Raw genomic sequence first — 24,093 nt, forward strand, 5'->3', positions numbered from 1 at the left:
CATATGAAAATGGTGGAAAATCTTGCCCTAGAGCTAACTTACTCCTGGTGTTTTGCCTATCTGTCATGGTGATTACTTGTGTGGGAAAAAAAAAGGTTTTGTTAATAGTCAGCTGTCCAGTCTGTCTGTCTGAGAAGTCAACAGAACAGCACAGCGAATCAAGCAGGCAGAAGATCAGCCACTATGGCATTACTTCTCCCCACTAAAAAGCAAAGAATTCCGTCTATGCTAAGAAAGACTCTGGTTTTAATATAGCTTAATCCATCAAACCTTAATGTACATAGCCCAAATGTATATATTGTTTTCTGACAGTAAATTATTAAAGAGACAACGTTTCTGAAATACTTGGTAGGATTTTTGGTAGCAGGTCACGCATGGTAAGATATAAACCTAATGAAGAATAAATTTAAGCATTGACGTTTGTGTGGCCATAATTAAGTTTTAGTTTTTTCTTGTGACTTAGTTTTTTCTTTGCCTTAGAATTCACTGGATTAGTGTACTGCCCTAACATAAGCTGGTAGCTAATTAGAAAGAACAGAGATTTGGCCACCGAGGGATAAACTCATTTTTAGGGATTCACTTCCCAGCAAGAAATAATCTGTTCAGGCTGAATTGCAAATGTGATTATCTTTAAGTGAAAACAATAAATTCTCCAAAACAATTTACAAGTTTTCATAGAAAAATACCAAAGATTTGGTAGCTGATTGTGATAAGCCAGGCGTTTGGAGAAAATAGGCACCTTTCAGTCAAAATTTGGTCCTCACTGAAAATGCATTTCCCTCACTAATGACCAATTACTTTACTTCACAACAGATGAAATGCTTTTTACGCAATTTGTCTCCCTGCAAGCACATTCAGTTTGATCTGTAATAATCTTTGGATGATTTTTTTTTTTTCCCTAGTTGTTCCTGAATGGAGTTCAGAACACTGTTATTAGAGGGCTGCTTAGAAAGCTCTACATTACTTCAAACTGGCCATCATCCCATTCCTCTAGTTCTTCTTTCCATGTTGATAGCTATGAACATAAGCTAGATCCTTTTTTAGAATATGCTTATTCCCAGTTTAGTATTTCATATATACACACATACATAAATATGATAGTATACATATATACATGAATAAATAAGGAAAAAAAAAAATCATCATGGTTATTAGAAGAACTTTGTTCCTTGGGAATTTTTGGTAATGTTCCTGGTTGTTTTTCCCAGTGTTCATGTTTTGTAATTTTACAGTAGATAGATTTCATGTGTATTGGGCATTCTCCAAATATAAAGCAGAAAGATGTGAAGAAAGTACAGAAATGTACAGCATTATATAAATATAGGAGTCTAAACTCTTAACCATTTACAGCTTGAGTACTTTATTAGTCCTAAGATCTGTGACCTGCTGCAGTCCTCTTTACCTTTTGCAAAACAGATGGGCAATAATTCAATCTACTTGTTTATTCCTGCTGGCAGCTCTAATGCTTTTTGGGTGATGTGGTTCTCGATGGAAAACTTTGTTTTAGAGATGTGTATGGATATATGTGTGTACAAGAGAAGATGTAATAAAAATTTAAGGTGTCAGTATTGAACAACACAAGCACACCACCATTATTCATTATCAGGATAAAGTTAATGAGAGGACAACTTAGTTGCTCTACTTCAGAAAATAAAGAAATAAAAGGGTTTTACCAAGTTACTGTAACCTTCCCTAATGTGTCCCTTTTCACGCTCAGCCTGAATGGCAATACTGCCCATGTCTGTAGAATCTCCATTGAGGATTACAGCCTAGGGTCACAAATGCTCCAGAACTTTGTGGAGTGCTTACAAGTTAATTAAAAAAATAATAATTCATGAGCGTTTGTTAAATGTTGACATTGTTGTTACCTGTTGCCTCCTTGGTGCTTGTTATCTCCCTTGTGTTACACAGCTATTACGTGTTACGCTGCAATTACATATCAGAATTAAGTCAGAATGACAAAAGAACATTTTAGCAAGGTTTATAAACACTGTTAAACTCAAGGTAAGGGCTGCCGTGCTGTTTCACAGCAGTTTGGAAACTGAGCTGATACTAGCTTTGTGTAAATTGTACCTGTTGTATTGCAGTTAGTAGGGGACATATTGAAAAGAGAGTGATGGAAACTGCTGTCTCACAGTAGCCATCCTGTGGTGTATATAGCCCCTAAGGACAAAGAAGAGTTCATGGAATGGACTCCTTGCTTTCAGGCACACTTGCTAAATGAAAAGCAAATTTCTTTTATTTACCCAGTTCCTTAATGAATGACTCGGTTCATGCTTCCCACTCATTTGTCTACCATCACTCCCCTTTCAGATTCAAAAGTCTGATCATTTCAAAAGTATGTATGCGGTGATCAGTGGCTCACTGGTGACTTGAGAGGGAACGGCAGAGCTCACTTTCAGTTTATTATTCCACAGAAAGTGGTATCAAACACTGATCAAGTCCAATTTCTCATGTAAGAACACACTTTAGGAAAGTTTGTAGCTTGTCCATCATGATCAGTCTTCAGCACTGCATTAAAGTCAGTGGTTTCACACTAATCCCTTTTGCACTCCAGGCTAAACTGGGACAAGCAAGATATTGTTACGTTCTTAAACTTTCTGAAAAGCCTTTTGGATCGTGTCCATAGAATAAAGATCACATGCTAAGAAAAAGGAAGCTGTATATACTTTCTCAGGCAGTTTATAATGTTAATCACAATTATTAGCAGTGAGAAGATGGCATTCTGAGAAGAAAATTATGATTTCTGGAAACATGACTTGAAGGTGCTAGGAAAAATCTGTCTTCTTTTGTTAACACACGCACACACAAAAAAGCAAAAAGAGCTATTCAGTTTGGCCATTTGGAACATCTAGTTTTGCATCCAAAATTTTATGAAGAAGTTACTTGAAAACTGTAGTTTCTTTTAAAGCTGTTTTATGTCTGATCTACAAATAGCAAAATTACCCATCAGGCCATGAGATGGGGTGTTTTTTTCCTCTTTTCTTTTCGGTGGGAAGAGCTGAAGAAAGTGGTGCCTCCCTTCTCTTAATCTGAACTCAAAATAACTTTTTGTTCTCTTGTTTTAACAGCCCTTTTTCTGAGTCACTGTATGGAAGAGAGACTGGGAAGTGTTGAATACCGTAGATTAAATACTTCAAAGCCAACTTTGACTTAGTTGTATGCATGCTTCAGAGTAGACTAATGTACAATAGTATCCAAGAAACTCAGCCAGTAATTCATGAGAGTCCAAAATGTTCTTCTTAGGATGAATCATAGCAGCATAAGTGATAGGATTGGAGAAGATCCCTTAGGTCACCCATTTGAAAGTTGTGTATCTTCTTCACTAATCCCCACTAGGGTTTCTTCTACCCTATCTTGACAAACCTCTCATATCCTTGACTTATCCACCACCCTAGGTATTTTCTTCCATTGCCTAATGGTTTAACCTGAACATCTTTAAACCTTACACCATAATGTTTAGTATGAACAATTTATGACTACAGAAATTGATCCTTTTACCTCCCTTCTGCTCCCTTATTCCATCGTGCTCAAATATCATCCCTCCTTTTAATTTATTTTATTTTATTTTATTTTATTTTATTTTATTTAGTTCTAGGAAGCGTGTTTGGTTTTTTTTTTTTCCTTCTGTCTTTGATGTAACTGATTTTCTTTGATCTTTCCACTTTTCAATGCTCAAAAAATACATTTTGATCTACAAATGAACTTTCTGTGACTCAGTTATAAGAAGTATGCAATAAGTCGTGCTTTTTGAGGGGTGAATTGGCATGACTGAAATATTCCATGTCTTTGCTTATAGAAATGACTTTCACAGGGCTGCTAATGTGCTCTGACTGAGAAATACACAACATAATTTGAGGATTTTATGAACTGGATGAAGGTAGACTCTATTTTTAGCTTGAGATACATGCAATCTCATGTTATTAATCAGGACATCAATTTAATCATGTGCTTTAAATTTTGAAAACTTATCTCCAAAAACTCTAGGGGTTGCCTACTGCACAAAGTTTAAAGTTTTTTATGGTTATTTCCAAAAGCACTGTTTCCCAGTTTGTAACTGTGGAGGTATAAACCCTTTAATATACATTTGTCTAACTGTGCGTCCTGTTGGGATTTTTGTATTATCTCTAAAATGAAATACTTAGGTCTTTCTAATGGGAAATATGGAAGTAAAATGATAAGATAAAGGCTTTTTTTTTTTTTTTTTAATTTCCTGTTGAAATGAGATGGAGGAGCCTTCATCTACAGAATTTTTAATTTTATACCAGGTATTTGTTCAGTTCTGCCTAAGCTTGTCAGAATAAACTGATGAGAAACCTCTCTGATATTAGTCATGCTACAAATAGCATATTTGTAGTTCAAATGATGTGAAATTTATGTTGTTCTCCTGGCTGACTAATAAATGCTGCATATTGAAAAATACAGGGTAGAGGTGGGAAGGCTCATGATTGCAAGCTGTGTTTTCATATTGCCTCCCATTTTAGAGTTACACAATAAAAATTGCTGCATACCTCATCTGTCAGTTCATCTCTCCCACAATTTACTCGTGTAGGAGTTCTTTGATTGATGCAGCAGTATTCCAGGTTACCTATAGTTGTGTACAGTGCAGTCAGGCAAAGCTATGTGAAGCCGAAGTAATTCCTGCTATATTGTGTCAGTTTTGCCAGCCCATGATTACAGCTAACATATCAGGTTTAGCTGATCCACTGTGTTTCCCGGACTTGAAAGTAACTATTCACACTCCTCATTTTGGCACAAGCAATTTACAGAAATAGACACAGGAATTATTTGCAAGAAGTCCATGTCATGGAAGTAGCAGTCTGTGAAAGTGGTATGCCGGGTGCTATTTTATGTCCCCAATAATGATTTTTGCTTTATAATTTTAGAATTGAATTTTAATTTTTAATCCTATGGCTTCCTTCTACTAAAGGTAAAGATACATTAGGCAATTATAGCCTTTTCACGAAGATTTCTTCTCTCTCAGGATTCTTCAAAGCCTCTCCACTACTTTCTTCCTGTTTATCTCCAAATGTCCTCTAGCTAACATCCTCAGATGTAGTTGTGCACACACTGTGGGCACTGTGTAGTAATACTGTCACTCATCTTGAGGTGTGCAACCCAGTGGGCAGTGCTGACACACAGATCAGTGCCTTTGGGTCACTTTGGTAAATCTTTGGCCGCTCTCTTTGGGGACAAACAGCTGACATAAGCATACCACTTTTTGCTGTTTCTTCACTATGTGTGTGTCCAGCTTCTCTAAGAGTATGCAGAAAGCAGTTTGCAAACTCTTCCCTGACTGTAGTGGGAAAGGAAGGCATTCTCCAGTGTATTTTTATGTAGCGCAGAGAGCTGTAAATAGCTGCAGATGTGATTTCAGCAAAGCTACATAGTCAGGAACAGGAACTGAGGGCTCTGCAGTGGCTTCTGTGGTTCTGAATTGCATTGAGCTAAGTGGCCCATTTCACTGTGAATGCATGTCTTCTAAGCTCTTTCTACTGTCTACTTCTGTGGGGCTTTCCTCAGCAAGCATCTGTGTTTGAGATTAGTCCCATAATGTATTTTAAATGGAATCTTATCTTCTCTGAGCCTTGTTAATCTCTCGGGTCCTAGAGCAATAATTCTTTCTCCTCTCCAAAGTGGCTATAGCTCATCAGGGTTTCCTACCTTCCACACATCTCATTATCATGCCACCAACCTCCATCCTCTAGATCATTAATGGAACAACATGGGACCTGCTGCTGTTCCCTTCAGCATCCCAGCATGTGCTGTCTCATAAGAGTTTGGAACAAAGGAACTGCCATTTGAGGGTTGACCTTTGTAAACCCGTATCAGCTCTTAACATGGTGTTTTGAATTGTCCTTTAAAAAAAAAACAACAAACTTCAGTAAGGGGGACCTCTGAGTCCCTTGGGGGGCTTGGGCTTCCAGCTGTTGCTTAAATGTTACTGCTTTAGTCTTTTGTATCTTGGCAATTTTATCTTTGATCTGCTCTGTTAGCCTCACTGACACTTTGCTTCAATCTCAAGGCCTGAGGTAAAATTTGTTTAACTTACCAGCAGCTATGAAAACCATTCGTGCATATGCTGAAATCCCCAAGCACTGAAGGCATTGATAGAGCAAACCAAAAGCTGAAAAATAAAACAAGAGAAAGCAATGTAGATGTTGTTGCTCACCTGGACTTGCTTGGATCTAAATGACAGCAGATGACAGCATTTAGTTTATTATTATTTTCTTACATGATGTAGATTGTTTGTGATAAATTCTGTGTGAACATGATTATGAAGGCATTTGGGCCTACAGACAATTCAGTGGCCTGTGATCAGAAGACCTGGATAATCAAATTTAATTCTGCTGCTGACCTATTGGATGTGTAGGGATTTAAGCCTCCTGTAGAGATGGCTAAAAGCTGTGTGTTATTTGTATTATTATTCATGTATCATTCGGATATAGTACCAATTTATTTTGGATTGCTTAATGTTAATTATAAAAGGATTTAAGTTAAATAATTTTCAGCCTAAAGTAATAGTGGACATGTAAGAAACTGCTGGGTTAAATAATCACTTTAATTAAGTCATGAAAGTATGTGCATATACAAATTTGCAAGATTATCCACTGTTCCTTTTCTCTGTAGACATTTCAAGCAACTTTATGTGGGTTTCTGCCCACTTTTCTGATTCTTTTAGGCTCATAGTTGCAAAAATTAATATCCAATCCAAGATGAATTAACCTTTGCACAATACTTGACAACAAGAAACTCATCCTTTCCTGGTTTAAACCAGAAGTTACCTTCTGCACAGGGGTTTTGCTATTTTCCAGTTTTCCAAAGTCTTAGTTTTGTATTAAAAAATCTAGTCCTTAATAAGTTTATAGAGAGTAATTTTATACTGTTTTCAATTTGTGTTGCTAATTCCACCTGTGAAAAGATGCAGGCAAAGATCAAGTAGAGAACCACGTGTGTCAGATTGTATGCCTAGTTGTTCTCTGCCATTTTTTCCTCACATTTAAGGGTAGTCCACAATTTTATAAGTTAAAGATGGCATTATCCACTGTATACATAAAGGAGTTGATATGAAATTGCCCTCATTGCCTTAATTTTTATATTCCTAAGCTTGCGAGTTCTTGAATTTGCAAGTTATGGATTGTTATCCTGTTTTGCTTGTAATAAGTTGTTTCCTCTGGCTATAACCAAAGCTCTTACAAACCAATAATCAACAATAGAGTGTATGCAGTTGCCAATTTTTAAGCATCTTCTTTCTCCTTTATAGGTTTGTCTGAGGATGCAGCAGAGGAAGCCGAAAAGCCATGAAATATGAAGACGACCCTCAGGAGGAATTTCTATCTGACATCAAATGCATTTATAGAGCAGCAGTACCGATCCTTCTCACTCTGTATCAATTAACAGCCTTCAGAAGGAGAGGACTGTGATAATTTATACAAAAATGTTCATTTCTAATCATTTCAGTTGGATCTTCCTGAGAACTGCTATCATTTTTTCTGTGAGCAAAGCTTACGCACTTACTCAACTGTGGTAGGGATGTTGTGTTAAGTTCTGTGATACATCAGCCCTTCCTAGGGATTCTGTTGATTGATCAAAGACTGTTTACATGTAGTTAAAAGCAACCTTTGTTTCAGGATATGTTTTATCTGTTTTTTAAGATATTCTGAACTATACCTCCCTTTGAGATTATATTAACATTTGCTATATCACAGCTTTGACAAAAGATAACTATCTCTTTTCCTCCTGTACTAACATTCACCATTCCAGACAGCTGAATTCACCACAAGAAGAAAAACTGGTAATCCATCAACTCTTTTTTTGGCCCCCCCTCCTCCCCCTCATTGCTTATACAAACTCCTGCTCTCAGGAGATACAGAGTAAAATATGGTTACTGGACATAAAGGGCAAACCCTTTTGCCATTAACAATGTCACTACTACGTGAATAAAGTTTACACTTTAAGTACCCTGAGCTCAGCAGCACATGGATCTTTCTACGGTTACCTGTTATTCCTGCTTTTCTTGTGGTTCAGCCTGTTTTAGTTATGGGTTAGATTTTCAAAACTAGCTAGCAGTTTTTGAGTGCCTTAATTTTAATGAATCCAGTTAGAGGGGGCTCAGAGGTTTCAGTTTTTATGAAGTGCAGAGCATTAACATTCTGAAAATCAGGTCCACATGAGGTGCCTGAAATGCAACACCCAACAATGGAGACAAGCCAAACACCCTTGTAAACCTTGGCCTAGGGTTTGGAAGAGTCACACTCATGTCTGACTTCCTGAGGGCAAGCTGAGTGTGGTATCAGAAGAAGATATTTGGAACTGAAAACAAGTGGGACCTGAGTCAAGAGTAAAGACAGACATCTGTACAAGCTCTCTCTTGGCTATTGCTGGTTCATAAGAAATTAGAAGCTGTGTTGTTTTTTTTTTTAGATTACAGATACAGAAAGCACGGCAGGTCTCAGCTTAGTTTCTGCAATGGCATGAGCCGTGTCCACTTCCTGCTCTCCCGTTGATTTCATGAACTCTGGTTCTCACCATAGAAAAGGTCCCTACAGCTCACTTTTCTACTGCTTTGGCAAGGGTTGTGATAGTTGCTGTGGTCTGTACAAGACTTGACCTATGAAAAAGGAGACCTTTTTCAGGATCTGTTCAGCCTGCAACTTTCATCGCCTTCATATTTACTTTCAACTTTTTTGCGTCCACCCCCAAAACAAAAGCAGTGTGCAACAATTATGGATCTGCTGCTTAATGCTTCGGTCCTATTCTGGCTCAATAAGCATGATAAAACCACATTTCAGTGAGCCCTTTTCAACATGCTAGCTATTACATGGAACAAAGTGGACAGGACGCTGGGTAAGGTTTCTGATACCTCTAGAATTGAAGTGATCAGGGCCTCACAATAAAGAAGACTGTTTACCCCAGGAGACCTCAGATATCTGAAGTTGTAGTGCCAGAATTCTTGCCTCTTTCCCAGGAAGGAAAAATCCTACACCCTACTTGTTATGCGGGGATTCTGCTGGTTGAATTTCCTTCACTCTGATCCCTCCCCCATGGTCTTTGTCCAGAGGGCAGCATCCAAACCGTTGTCAAGGTATCCTGCTGCGCTGTGAAAATTACCCAATAAAATAATCTCCTGTAGTTTCTGTACACACCTCAATGACCAAAGAAAATCCATGGAGAACTAATCAATTACTGTAGCTATTAGGCTTAAACTTTAACTGTAGATCTTAAATCTTCTTTTGTGAGTGGCTGCTAGGTAATCTAGAAAAATCCTCTACATTCTACTATATTTTACCCATGCCATGTAAGTGCCATTTTGCTATAGAATCCTGGACCAAAGAATCCTGAGCTATATGTATATGATATTAGCTGGAAAATACACTACTGTGAGAAATATATTACTCTGTCATAATTATAATTGTTGAATGTGATCCCAATGCTCAGAGCTGCCTCGAATCATCAGGAATTTAGGGTAAACAAGTGGGCACTCAGGTCAGTTATTTCATACACTCTTGTTTTCTGTCATTTTAACATGTAAGGCTCAGAAGCACTCTTATTTGTCTTTCCTGCTTGATGCTTTGTAAAATGAGGTCGATGAGAATACTGTTACGGAAAGGAGAAAACATGCTGGTAATAAAGAAGAAAAAAAAGGTAGAACTGACTAGTCATAATGTATGACCTCTTTGTATATTGTGCTAAATTGTGGATTCTCGTAGTATCATCAGGATTTAGGAGAGAAATACAGTTGTTTTGAGTAAAAATCACTTTGTTTTCCCCAATGCCAAATAGTCCAGCTCATTCAAAGCAAGGAAGTAGTTGAAATGTAGTCATTTACACACCAGGCTAGGAGGAAATATTGTAAAGTAATTCTTAGCAGTTTTCAAATGTTGTTTGAATTTTTAAGAAAGTTCTTAATGGTTGGAAAAAAAAAAAATAAAATCAGGCTGCTTGCTGGGAGTTTCAAAGTTAGAGAGTTGGCCCACCAAAAAATGTAAGGAAACATTGGAAGGTTAGGGGGTCCAAATGTTTGGTTTGCATCAACAGTGTTTCTGAGGCCAAAAAAAGCCATTGCTGACCAACCAAATAATTCTGAACAGGATTTTAGAGAAGTGTCTAATCAACTGTTCAGTTAATTAGAAGATTACAATGTTTTCAGGTAAAGTGGGGTCTGTAGTATAAATGTCATATCTAGAAACCTAGTGTTTTATTCTGCAAAAAGATTGCTCATATAAAAATGTTACTTTCTGAGCTTAAATATGCAGTCTGTTTGAATATTTAGCTATTCAAGGAGAAATTTATATTTTTAGTTGGCTCAAAGATGAAAGTTAGTTTGAATTGATCATTTTATTAATATCAATTTTGGGTACTTATATCTAAAGTGAATTTTGTAATATTTTGAAAACTAAACAGAGTCTTGGCAACTTTTTTATTATATTTGTGCTATAGTGCTTTGAAATGTATTTTCTAAAGTAAGTCCTAACCTAAAATATATGCATTTTATTTTTGTTAAACAGGTAAATGTTTCACAGTCGTTGTTTTCTGAATGTTATTGTATAAGAGAATTTTCTTTCATTTTATTTTCATGGTGTTGAAGTTTAGAAAAACAGATTAAAACAATTACTGCTCTGATGACCAAAATCTGGAAGTTTGGGCTCTGAGGGCTTTTTGGACTTTGAACACAATGCTGAGTTCAGTCCAGGACTGTGTTTTCCAGTCCCAGATTGATTCATCTGTCCAACTATTGTTAAGCACAGAAAAACATGATTCCTTTACTTGCAAGAGGTTGAATTTTGTTTTCATGCTATCTTGTCTTTTCTTCAATGTTTATTGTGCAGACAGTGTTAAGAGATAGGTCTCAATGTTGTTGTATTGTTTATAAAGAATAGTTCACTACCATAAAAAGAAACTTGCTGAGCAGAGATTGTGTTTGTATGTCAAGTCTTTTCAGCACAAAAAATACAGGTTGTGCACCATGCTTAACAAGTATCTTTCCTTCTTATCACAGGATCCTGTTTGTAAATACTTCAAAAAATTGTTTGCAAAGGTACTGCAGAATATATGGCATACTTCTGAAAGCAAACTTCTTTCTTCCTTGTTTGTTTTTAAATTAACCTGGAGTTTTCCATGGCTTTGTTTGTAGTCACCCTTTGCTATCGTGCTGCTTTGTTCATTCACTGCCTCATAGCACAGGATTCCCCCAGTATTTATGTGATATCTTCATATGCTGTTTGCAGCTGACCAACTTCTTCCTCCGTAACTCAACGTATGTTTAACTTTGCGTAGTTTCTTGTTTGTATACGAGCCATGATCCTCTAGAGGTGAATGAATGCCCTCAGGTCACGACAAAAGAAGTGGGAGGCCAAGCCATGAAGCATTCTGCAAATTAGCAAAAGTGACCCCAATTAGAAGTGCTGTTGAATGCATTGCTTCTATGGGAATTTATTCTAGTACTCCAGTAGACCAAATTCAACACAAGAATGGTAGTCATGTAAAGACTAGAAAACACTGCTTTATTTAGAGCCTGAAGCTCCTCTCTCCTCATCCATCTCCTGTATTGTAAATTCTTACAGTGGTCAGCGGTATCAAGTATTCTGTCTTCCTCCTCCTTCCTTGTATGATGACTAGCAGTTTTCTGTACAAAAGGTACTAGTTTGGGGGGGATGTGCTTTGTACAAGTGACCTGCTGATCACTGCAGAGACATCTAGCAGTTTTATTAGCTCTGAATGTGTAGCAAATGATTTAATCAACTTGTAGGATGGAAGCCTAACCTAGTTACTTGTATTGACCTGGTATTATCTGACAACATCCTGTTTGCTGTAAGTTTACATCAGTTGTACCAAGGAGTACAAAGAAAATGCAACATCCGAGCATATTTAAACAAATGTATTTGTTATTTTAAAACACTGTGCTATGTTCCAAGAGTTTCATATTGTCAAAAGCAGGAAGGAGAGCAAAGCACCATTCTATTTTCTGAAGTACTCACTGTAGGTTGGTATTTTCTTCACACACACCGTCACATGCTTGGGTTTACTATGCGTGCATGAGGCGTGCATGCTTGCAGAAGAACATGCTGCACTGAAAATTTTAATATTCATCCTCATTCTTAAAACGAAAGGATTGAGCAAAATTGTGTTTTTAATAGCGGAAAAAAAAATCACAGCCCTGGAATAGATCCACACCCTCAGGCTACAGAATGTAAATTGATATTAGCTCTAGTGGGAGTATTTTCCACCTGATCTAGCATAAGCATATTGTGTTATTCACTTGTTTGCTACTTTAATACCACTTCAGCAGTTTCATCATGAAAAAATATTCCTTTTGGAAATTATTTTTGGCAAAAGCAATTAAGACTCCTGAGGAAAATGATAACAGTGTTTGATATTTTGATTCATCTTTATGAGCAGAATAGAAACTTGGAGTGCTTCCTAAGTAGGAGCAATCATTGCAGCTCACAGCCCACCCTCCACTGCAGCTCCAGCTGGGTGCAGACTGACAGCACATTCAGCTGCAGAAACAAGATAACAGCTCTGCTCTGATTATGCGAGCTGTTCCCTGATCAGTAATCTTGGAGTTCAGTCATCATGAGTCATTACTGTAACCTGATTAGGTGCCCAAATCTACCTTAATTGCATTTAACTGAGTGTTTTGCCACAGACTGTGATAGGAGAACATCCATACTCCTCTACTGGAGGCCAGATGCCACAATAAGATGACATATAAGCACCATTTACTCCTAGCTAGATGATGTAATACATTATGTGGGTTGCTCCAAGAGGTATTATTCCCCAAATCTGTGTCTGCGAGAATCAGCTCGTCAGTATTAATTAAACAGCTACTACATTCCACCCTAGATGCGGTTGTTTCTCTGTAGAGAGTGATGCTATGTGTTAAATAGGCCCTTTCAAAATAAATAAATTCTCAAAGCACTTTATACAGGTTACTTCAGCCACTTCTAAGATGAGGTCACTCTCAGGATGATGTATAACAGCTTTCAACATCATGAGCAGTGCTATTAGTTTAGGAAAACCAAGCAACGAGCAGCATGCTCTCCTTCTGCTTTCCAATCAAGAGAGCATGGGAGGGATACATTTGCAGGACATGTTCTGTTGGGAAGAATGCACTTGAGTTGGCACCTTATCAACAGAAAACTTGGCCCTCTGTCTGTTAAAAAGTTGCCGCAGTTTTTCTAAACTGATGTTTTTGTTAAAATTACCATTTCCTCAATTTAATGTACTGTTAAAAAATTGGCACCTCCATTCTCCTCTCGTTATACTGAGACATTTTATCATTGTTGATGAATGTAACATAGGTGCCATTCTTAAAAACTTCAGGAAAGAGCACCGAGTTGTTTGATCCAAGGACAGCTTGGATCAGTTTTGCTAAACCTCGTGAGACAGTATCCCGAAGCCTACGGTGTGTTGGGGAGATAACTAAAACCACTTATATTGATTTTATTCATTTTAAAGGATGGATGGACCACTTCTTCGGGATCTTGGAAGTGATAAAAGAATATATGAAGAAGTTGGTGTATCAGAGAGGACATTCCAGTTCATTATGAAGCAAGCATTCAATAATTAATAGGTACTTCAAGTGCCCACAATATATTATAATCATAGTTGGATTCAATTACAGGAGACATAAAGGGGATTATTGCACTTTTTCTTCTCTGGTGGTATAATGAAGTGGAGGCAGTTGAGATCCATAAATATTGGAGAACAGTCAAGTTGTAATATATGTATGTTTTACAGAAACTAGGAAGTGCCTTTTCCAGCTGTTTGAACTCAGTGTCTTCCTTCTGCACAAGCGATGAGTGCAGTTAGGAACTGGTGGTAATACAGCTTGGTTAACAAGGTGCAATTGCTTCTGACCCAGTAGAAACAGAAAGAGTTTGTCTTGGCAGCTTAGAGCATTTGGTAAGTATTTCATAGTGGCACAACACGGTGGTATCTTTTATCATGAAAATGGACAGCTGCATAGCATATGTCAGAGTGCAAATCTCAAGCTCAGCTGCAGGTAGGGAGGTACATGAGGTCCGTGACTTGTATTGGGAATGTTTTGCCTATTGCTTTGGGCAACTGTATTCCAGCTGTGAGGATCTGGCCCTCATGGCATGAAGGGAAAGTGGGGAAAAAGAACCAAGGAGCTTCAGGGTGTAGTTGGCTCCCTGATACCCATTCAGGATTGTGTTCTAAAAGTCCCGTTCCAGCTGACACAGACAAATGTATCTTTCCTAGATGAAGATGAATCCTGGCTCACGGGGCTAAGAACATCTCCCCAGCATTATTGCATTCAGCATTTGGTGGTCAAGCAGCAGTGACATCAACCAGCTTGACATCAGTAAGAGAAGACAGAAAACAAAGGTGTTTGTGTGGCCATGCAGCCAAAGAAGAATATGGACACAAAGGGCTGACCTTTCAGAACAGCTAAAGATTTATCATTGCTGTGTAGGTGGCACCTAAGTAGTCCTACATGGGTGTGAATCAAGAGATAGTCATAGAAAAACAAGTCCAAGCAGAGGTGGATTCTGCTTGCTTCCTGCAGGCAAGCTGGACTGGAGAAGGCAAAGGGTGATCTTTGGGTAATGACTGCAGGTGAAATTAGCAAAAAAACAAGAGCAAAGGGTGTTGTAGACGTATGGATTGTTATAGACTGTGGATATTATACAGTATAATAATAACTGGTCTTATTTTTCTATTTTTATCTTTTTTTTTTTTTTTAACAGTCATTTCACATTCAGCATTCATTAGCTCATCTCATGGGGAGAGGAGCTCTCGTCATCCACATTTTTGTAGATAGCAGTCACTTTTGCAATTGTGTAATTCATTTCTTCCCCGTATTGCTTCTTTTTCTTTCTCCTTTTTTTTTTTTTTTTTTTTTTTTTTTTTGTACCAGATCCCATTGATCATAAATTGATGATTTCTCCCAGCAGCCACTTTATAAATATGTTCTAAAATCCTGAAAGGAAAGAAGACAACTTGCAGCGAGGAGTGTTTTGGTTAAACCTTTGAAATACAATGTAGCTATTCTTCTCAAGGATGAATAACATTGCTTTCAGCATCAGAAAAATAATGAATGGAAAACCAAATGTGCTCTAGAGAAGTTGAAGCTTTTTTTAAAGGGCTACTGCCCAAGTATGTCATCCAATGGAGGAAAATTGGTAGCTGCATTGTTTTTTTGTAAGACAGCTACCCAGACGGTGATGTGATACCTTTTATTGGGCTAACCAAAGTTAAAATTAGAACTGAGCGAATAAATCCCAGTGAGTAACAGCATTAGTACATTTTAACCTTTCTTGCTTCTCACTAAGATGAACTTTTTCAAACCTGGGCACTGATTTTTTGGCTTCCAGTTTTAGGACATGTTGAAAGAGGACCTGATTGCTAAGCCTGGTGAGTTCTTGACAGTTTTGCTGCCCGATCACACGGAAACAAGTAGGCAGAAAGTACTGTGTGGTCCTCCTTATTCAAAATTCTGATTTTGGCCAGAAAAACAATTTCTAAAAAGGCTTTTCCATCTTTCTGCCATTGTAGATATCCAGAATACAAATCTGGACCCTAAGTGTTTAGTTGAGTTGAACTTCCTGAGGTCTCAAACCACTGGTTTTGTCCATCCCTCTGTGGCTAAGCTAGGAAGTGAATTCTGGCATTTGCCTCTCTGTATATTTAGGTTGCTATAGAACAGCTGAGGACATTTCTGAAAAACTGCACACACTGCAACTTTTTATATAGAAAGTTGTTACCAAATCACTTTCATATTGCTTGAAACTCTTTGTTTCTATTTCTCTCTGGTCACTGTCTTCACTATTGAACATTTTTAGGTACTTCCACTGTCACTCAGTTTAAAGACCAATTGTTCCTTCACTGTATAACATTTATCCTGGCAGTAGCTACATCTCCTTCAAAGCCAGCTGTGTGCTACCACAGGTGAAATGAGTGGCCCAGCAGTGGTAAACAGATCAAACTACCTGTTAATAGTGAAGTTGTATAAGCTGTGCTGATTCAGCATCCAATGGGAGTGGCAGAGCAGTTTCCAAAATGGTAAACTTGCTCACCAGAGTGGCCAGAGGACTTTTTTGTTATGAAAAACAAAGCCAAAGGATATAAGTAAAAGATCTTCATTTCTTATAGTTACGTGATAATTACCTGGAGCAAGATGTTAGTCACGGAGCTGCTGTGGCAGGAAGCTCATGGGAACAGGGAGAGCAGAAGCATAGAATGCTTCACTTTACCTCCAAAAGGTAACTGTGCTGCAGCATAGGTCTTCAGCAGCAGTCTTGCAGTCAGGATGTGCCAGAATCCCTTAAGACTCTTCTCCCAGCTCTGTGCCTCCACCTGGCTCATGTCAGAGGTATCACTGGGCCCTTCTTTGTATAATTTTCCAACCTTTGTACGCTGTAGCATTAGGCAGTGCTTTGAAAATACTCATAAACCAGTATAACAGTTTTCAGTCACAGAGGATCTCCCTGCAGGCTCCCATGTTTCTCTTCATCTTTTCCATGTGCCCACAGGGGTGTCTTTGTGTTGACGTGCTGCACGTCGTCTCTGTTGGGTTTGGCTCAGTCCCTGTCCTTCCCTTGCAAAGGCCTGCATTATCAAAGCCAACTGATAATTTTGATTGCCCTCATTTTTTTAGTTACCCCCAATTAAGCTCGAGGCCTGAGGCTCAGTCTGGGAATTCAAAAAGTGAGACTCCAGATTTTGAGAATTTGGTTGCGGGTGAATAGAGCTATTGTTAGGCTGCTCCCCTGCTCATACCTTTGCAACCCGACTGGATTCTACTAGCTGTGAAAAAATACTTACTTTGCACTGCACCTCTCTTAGAAGAACATAAAGCATAGCTTTCAGAGCCATCTTTTCTTGCTCTCTTCTTCTAGTTTACATCATGTAAATTCAATCTGTCTCTTCCTAATTCTTTTCTGCACTTGGGCCAGCAGCTGAAAGCCTGCAAAAATATGTGCATCTTATCCTCTGTGCATTCTGTAGAAACAGCTTTACAAACCGCAGAGGCTATTTTAAAATAAACGGCCATTTTTTAAAATCCCATCATTACAAAGCAGAGGGTTGATTGTTGTCCTCTGAATGTTTCATAGCAGCAAAATTTCTGCATTTTGGGAATTGCTCTGTCTATTCATCCAACTGGAATGAATCCAAAAGCAAAGCATGGAACTGTTGCTAGCACTAACTCGTCACTGAATGTTACTTTGTATAATAGATGGCTTGTACTGTCATTTTGTGGAATGCTCAAAAGTCAGTTAATCATCATGTGGAGTGTGGGGATAATTCTTTTTTTTTTTTTTTTTTTTTTTTTTTTTTTAAATAGAGATGCACAGGAACGATCTTTAAGAAGTCCAATTACTTCCATTACTTCTGGCACAGCAGAACTGAAAGCAGCTCCATCATGAGGCCCCCTGTTCTGTGATTTATTATCTGATGTTTTTCTTTTGGAATATGAAAGTTTAGGAAGATAAACATGTGCTTCAAAACAAGTCTATTTAAGAAAGTAATTGTGAAAGCTAAGAAATACTATGCTGGAGGATCTGGTAGGTGAAGGCTTGGGTCTTCATCCTGCAGATGCTCCAGGCTATGCATGTCCCCCATCCAAGCCACACCAGTGGGCAGTGGAGGCAGCTGGGACAGCTGGCTTGGTGTAGCCTCAAAGTACTGAGGCAGCTCATCTCCTTTTCTCTGAAGGATTCCAGTTTGACTTTTAGGTTCATTTCTGTGGTTCTATCAGACCACTGCTACCTAAGCAATGCCTAGGAAACCCTGGACACCAGCAGCCACCTAACCCAGTTTGTGGATTAATTTAGGCCTGGTGCCAATTTGAATGGGAGGACTGAACGGATGAACTGTGACTGGGTGGGCTGCCTTTGGTCTTGTTTTGGGGCCATGATTGCTTCTCTAGGGCCCCACGGATGCACCCTTTGGGAGTAGATCCTGTTCCTTGGGTTCCCCAGCACATAGTGAGGCCAAACACATGGCCACTCTGATGCCATAGCCACTCTGCACTTAAATTTATCCCAGTTCATGCTATCCTGATTTGCTTTAGAGCCCTGACTCAACAAGGCCCTGCAGGAGGCAGAGCCTTTCTGACAATGATGTGATGATTCTTATCTATCTCATTTGGGTACTCTGATGTGTGAACATTTCCCAGGGAAGGATCTAAACTGGCACAATGAGAAATTTCCAAATTGCTTTCAGCACAGTGACATCCCTTCTGTTAAAAATAGCTCTCCTATTTATTATCTAGCTCTCATACTGACACAGACTATGTCACAGCCTTACAGACTGACTTCAAGTTAACCAAAATACAATAACATGAAAGCCAGGTAGAATTTTAAGTAACTTGGTAAACAGTTCTGTGTTGTTCAGGCTAGCTTGGTTAGAACCACAAGAAGAGCAAACCCTCCAAAGCCGCAAAATTGGTGGTGAAAATAGTTCTTCACCAATCAACATCTGAACAGAAATCATTCTGTGTCAGAATATCAGCCAACCATTCCCTTGACACTCCAGTTTACATTTAAAGATATCTGAAACGATGTATACCACATAAATACATATTTAAAATTCTATGAAGCCTTGAAACTGTTGGTTGCTTTCTTTGGTCATGGGTAATTCAGCTGACTCTCTTGGGTTTAATCTGCAAATATATGCAAGACATGTCTGATACTTTACCAGATAAATACTTTTCCCTGTCCCTGTTCACCTTGTGCTTCTCAGCAATATATTTAGAGATATGCTACTGATAGAGAAGTTGGGGCAAGGGCTGAAGACCCCTGCAGATCTGCATAATGACACTCAGTGCCCACCTCGGGCACATTTAATGGCCCCCTCCCTCTGACAGAGCCACAGATAGCTGAGAGGCGGGCAGATGAATTACACTGCCTTGTGCAAGTACCTTTTTCTCCTGCTCAAATGGCTGTGGGCTTTCCTTTTGGTGATGGTCTAAGACTAATCTGACTCACGTGAATCAGTAGCAAAATGAGATGTTTTTTAACAGTCTTCAACTTTGTATTTGCTTATGTACATTTCTGCCTTTTCTTTAAATACTCTTTGATAGTAGAAAAGAGTCTAATTTTGAGCTTAAGTACATGCAGAATATCTGGGGTTTAATTATTCAACCAGACTGCTGAGCAGTTTAGTGTGATATCTTGCAACACTGCTGCTTTAATGTTGGCTATATTAGTCATTATGAAACTCCATAATTCTCAGAAATTACAACAGACCAATGCAGGATTACCCTGATTTGTTCATGTATGCTGATGAAAAAAAGTTGCTTATGATTGTAATTTCATTGCCCTATATATGTGATACTGCAAGTTGGATGAATCGGACATTGCATTAAATGGTTGTACTTTCATGTAGATTAGCAGCCAAGAAGTTGCACAGACAATTTTATTTAAAAGGAAACAAACAAACAAAAAAAAAAAATAGAGGAGAGGAGAGGAGAGGAGAGGAGAGGAGAGGAGAGGAGAGGAGAGGAGAGGAGAGGAGAGGAAGTAATTCTTAAATTTCTTGAGTTTTGTATCTGGAAAATAACAATACTGAGGATTTCACGGCAACACTGTCTTTTGTTTTGCTTCCAGATGGAATAAGGTATCCTGTATTCCTTGCAGGAGCAGTAGAAGCAAATGCCCTGTGCGTATGAAGCCAGATGTGCAAAAAGTACATTCTGAGAACAATCCAAGAGAGAGTTTCACTCGTGTAGCAGCAAGATATTAGCACATATGGATTAGATTGCTGTAAACAGATCTGTGGTTCAGGTTAATTGTGAAAGCAGCCCCATCCCCTCCCTGCCATGCAGCCGCACGCTGCGAGGATCTGGGCTCCCAACAGTGCCATCTGCCAGCAATCGCATCACACAGCACCTTTTCTCTTTTTTCCCTGCCACGGCCGACAAGCGACAACTTTTTTCATTACAGATGTCTTAAAATGAACGGCCCTTGATGTCCTCTCACTCATTGGGTGTAAATGAAGGCCACATGAACTAGAGGAAGCTCCAGCTTGGCAATTTACGATTGTTCCTCAGACATCACCTGTAAGTTCTTAAGCCTTTAGTTGACAGTCAGAAAAGCCCAAGGAGAAATTCTGCAAGAAAAGAGGAACGACAGCAGTAAGAGCACGGCAACATGACAACTCACATGGTAGGGTTTCAGTAGGAGAGGAGGTGATCTTACTGGATACATGCAGTTAGACACTTGGCTTTTATCAGACATTCAACCTTTTACCTCCTTGTGCATGGTAGAGGCAGCTGCTTTAGAACTGGATCTTGGCTGGAAGGGAAAATCTCACATCAGAATAAGGAAGCCTTTTTTTTTTTAGGGGTGTGTGTGGTGTGGAACCAAGAATTTTAGAGCATGTAGTGAGGCTGTTGTAGTGTGCAGAGACCATCCTCACCCGCAGGCATCAGTCTGCCATGGTACATGGTGTTACTCTAATGCTCCCTTATTTGTTGCAATCATCAGCTAGGAGAGTAGCTGGACAAAATGCAGGTTTCATTCATCTCCCAAGTGCAAAACAAAGGAGTATTTCGTGCATGTCACTCTTTATGTGCTTTAATTAGCTCTTATCATCTCTCAGGCACAGCAGGTGTTCAAGGTAAACTTCACATGAAAACACATAGCTCACAAAATATTTTTAATTATCTATGGAAATGCAATTATCTATTTACAGCAGCTGAGTAACAAAAAAGCACGTGCCAATGGACTGTGTTTGTTTAGCCTATAGCCTATCTAATAGCTTCTGCTAGGAATTCCATAGCTAGGATCATTTCTGTTATCATTTTTTGTCTTTTTTAGCATACTTGACATAAGGCTATAACAGTTCATTTTCTCCATGTTGGAGTGATATTTTTTTCTCCACGCTGCAATCATATTCATTAATATTATTATTGTTGTTATTACTTTAGTTTGGAGATGTGATGCCATTTACATCCAGTTTGGGTTAGATTCTGTGCATTTAGCATGCATTTGTACAAATTTAAATTACAAGATTTTGAAGACTTTTGCAGTTAGAAACTCCTTCTTGTATGGTTTTTTGAGTTCTTAGAAAACATAATTTAAACAGCAGAAGTATGCAAGTTTGACCATGCCAAAACATTCTACGTTAACAAGCTTTTAAAATGTTACTCATTATCTTTATCTTGCCACAAATAAATTAAATACTTTACATGTTGCAGAGGTTTATGGAAAACTGTCAAAATGATGAGTTGTTTGATGAAATTTATAAACATTTATTCAAGTGAGTCTCACTGTAACTTTTAGATACTCTCCTTTTATTTAAGGACTTGGACCATATGTCACTTTTAATCTCGTTACAGTTTGAAGGCCTCTTAGTATGTCCTCCAGCCCTCATTGGTTTTCTGATGATTATGCTGTAGGGGGACTTTGTCAAGAACACCTCTGAGAACCTCCGGCCGATCTGAAGGTTTATGGCCATTATCTCATGGAGAAGTGGTTCTGTGTGAAATACCGTTTGTTCACACCAGTAGATGCTGCTAACTTTAAATCATGATTAAGCACAGAAACGAATGAATGTAAGCCTCCTTTTACAGCAAATGCACGTGCCCTTCTTTTTGATGATGTAAGTTGTTGCTGACATACACACACTTTCGCTTTCCCATGCAGCATGTTGACTGAATACTTTCTTGCATGATAAGGAACACTACGCCCAAGACCTAAAACAGTGAATTTTCTTAACAAAAGAAAATACTTGTGAATTCTAATGATTCAGTGTGTCCCTTCAGTTCTGGAAGAATTCTCCAGCTCAAAAATAATGGGTGTTCTTGGTATTTTGATGTGCCAGTAAAACAGATGATCATGAAGAAAGATGTGAATGTGATCACTGTCATCTTCTTTACTACTGTTATGTTTAACAAACAGTGAAGCTTTGTTTTTCATTTTAGGTGAGTGCTAAGTTGAACATTTATTGTCACCAGCTAATGGCTGACACCGTTAACAATTTATGGCTGACCACTGGGAAAGCACAACTGGAGAAGGAGCCAAATGACGTAAAACTAGGTACTTGTGAACAGCTAGCACTCCATCAATGAACCCGGGCTGACCAATAAACAAAACTAATGAACGTATCCCTTCAACACAAAGTGATACTGTGTGATGCTTATACAAAGGAGGTAAGAATTTTGACGACATGTGATTTTGTTATATGCCAGCAGTTACAACAGAAGCCTCTGTGTGTGTCCAACAGCAGGACATGGCTTTCAGTGTGATCCTCTGGCTTTGCAAAGTTACCGCAGCTTTGAATGTTTCTTGGAAAAGTAAATATCCATTCAAACATGGATGCAAGAAGAAATAATACCCAAACCTTTGGAACTGTGCTTAATGTGACATTACTACAAGAAAAAAAAAAACACACATACCACTGATGTGATACTTTGGAGAAAGGTTAAGGGAAAGGTAAAAAGCTGAGCCAAAACTCATACTGTACCACTGAATGAGTGAAACTTTAGGTGGGAGGATTGGGATGGCATGGTTCCCTCCTGTGCTGGATTTCACTTTGTGAGAGATTAAAATTAGAGAGTGATTCCCTGTAGTGTGTCACCACCACCGATGCCAGGAAGCATCGGCATTGCTCCCAACCATGAGCATTTCCCCCGCTCCATGATGAGAGGTAGGTGGGGAGCTGAGCCCTCAGCAAGCTACTCTGCCCAGCACCTGTGGATGGGGGAGGCCCACAGTGCCATCAGCAGGTGCATCTAACGATGAAGGACAGGGCAAATCCCTCACCCCAATGCTCTAGCAACCGCAGCAAAAGGCACAGACCCGGCAAACTCACCCCAGGGAGCACTCAAAGTATTGTCATCTCACAGATGCTGTTGTAGAGGTAAGTTTGGGGCCAAGCAGCGTGTTGGGGATGCTGCAGCAAATCCCTGTGCCTTGCTGCACAACTGCCTTAGGTATGATTTCATTACTTGTACTTGCAAACTGAATGAGGGATGGCAGGAATTGAGTGTGAAGCTTGCTTGCTGTCCCTTCTTGTCTTCATTTGACAGATGCAAACCTTTTGCAACTGTATTTTTTATCAGCTCCCTGCTGTTATTTGGATACCTGATTGCTATTTGGCACCCTGCTGATTTGTATGTTTCTCACACCAGGCAGCATTAATATTTAATGAATTTTAGACCATCACAAAGAGAAGGCTCAATGCACGCAGTGACATAAGTACTCTCCTGTGGGAATTGTCACTTAAGAAATTATTGGAGCCTATTTTTTTTATTTTATTTTTTTCTGTGGCTTTTGCTCTAGAAGGACTGTAGCTGTGCTGGAATTAGAGAAGGGAAACACAGCCACCGATTGCAGATAGAGAACTAAGGAAGAGCCAGTTTGCCAAAAGCTTCAGTACATCTTTCCATTGGAAAAAAAACATTCAGATAAGTGAGAATCTCTTCTGGAGCAGTGTTTAATATGTACCTCTACAGATTCATTTATCTTTGAAATAAAGGGAACTGTGAATCCTTTCCCAGAATAAATACATTAAAGTTTCATGCATTATACTTAGGCACTGCTCCCAATTTTATTTCCATGGAATACAAAATTCCCTCTTTTTATAGCTGCTTCCTTTAACGGCATCAAAATTATCACATGTGCCTATGCAGCTCAACCTGTTCAGACTGATATTGTGCAACAGGAAAAGAAATTGGCTTTCTTTTTTCACGGGGAGGGATCTTGCTAGCGATTTCGACAGGCTTACAAATACAAGATTTCTGTGGTCCCGTCACAGGACGTTGGTTTCCCCCTATAAAGGTGTGTGACAAATGATGTTGGAAGTGAGGCGTGGGCATCCTGCATCTCACAATGGTGCTCCAAGCTTCCAGCGGTCTGCCGGGCTTCATTCTAACAACGAACACGCAAGTCTTGCGTCTGACTGGGAAGCAAATGCCTTTAAAGATAAAGCGGTCCTGTGCTGCCCGCACCTGATTTGCAGTTGCTGTCAGCTTTCTTGAAAGAACAGCTCGCATTCACTCCCCAGAAAAAGACCGTGCAAACGCGAATGAATCCGAAAGCACCTTTCAGCTTTGTCACCAGAGCGGTTTATTTCTGCGAGCTTGCGCTTCCCCCGGTGAAAAAGCACCGTGGAGGG

General features: G+C 39.0%; 1 protein-coding gene across 1 annotated transcript in view; it reads left to right on the forward strand.

Annotated features, from left to right (window-relative positions):
• BBS9 (Bardet-Biedl syndrome 9) overlaps positions 1-7,305 on the forward strand; it is a gene marked incomplete at both ends in the record, with an annotated part of 267,629 nt that extends 260,324 nt beyond the window's left edge. Inside the window, one exon of the mRNA XM_079538520.1 lies at positions 7,265-7,305. Within this exon, the coding sequence (XP_079394646.1) occupies positions 7,265-7,305 (41 nt within the window). The remainder of the gene's footprint in view (positions 1-7,264) is intronic.
• Between the last annotated feature and the right edge of the window lie 16,788 nt (positions 7,306-24,093).

This window comes from Tetrao urogallus (assembly GCF_951394365.1).
Source record: "Tetrao urogallus genome assembly, chromosome: 7".
NCBI lineage: Eukaryota > Metazoa > Chordata > Aves > Galliformes > Phasianidae > Tetrao > Tetrao urogallus.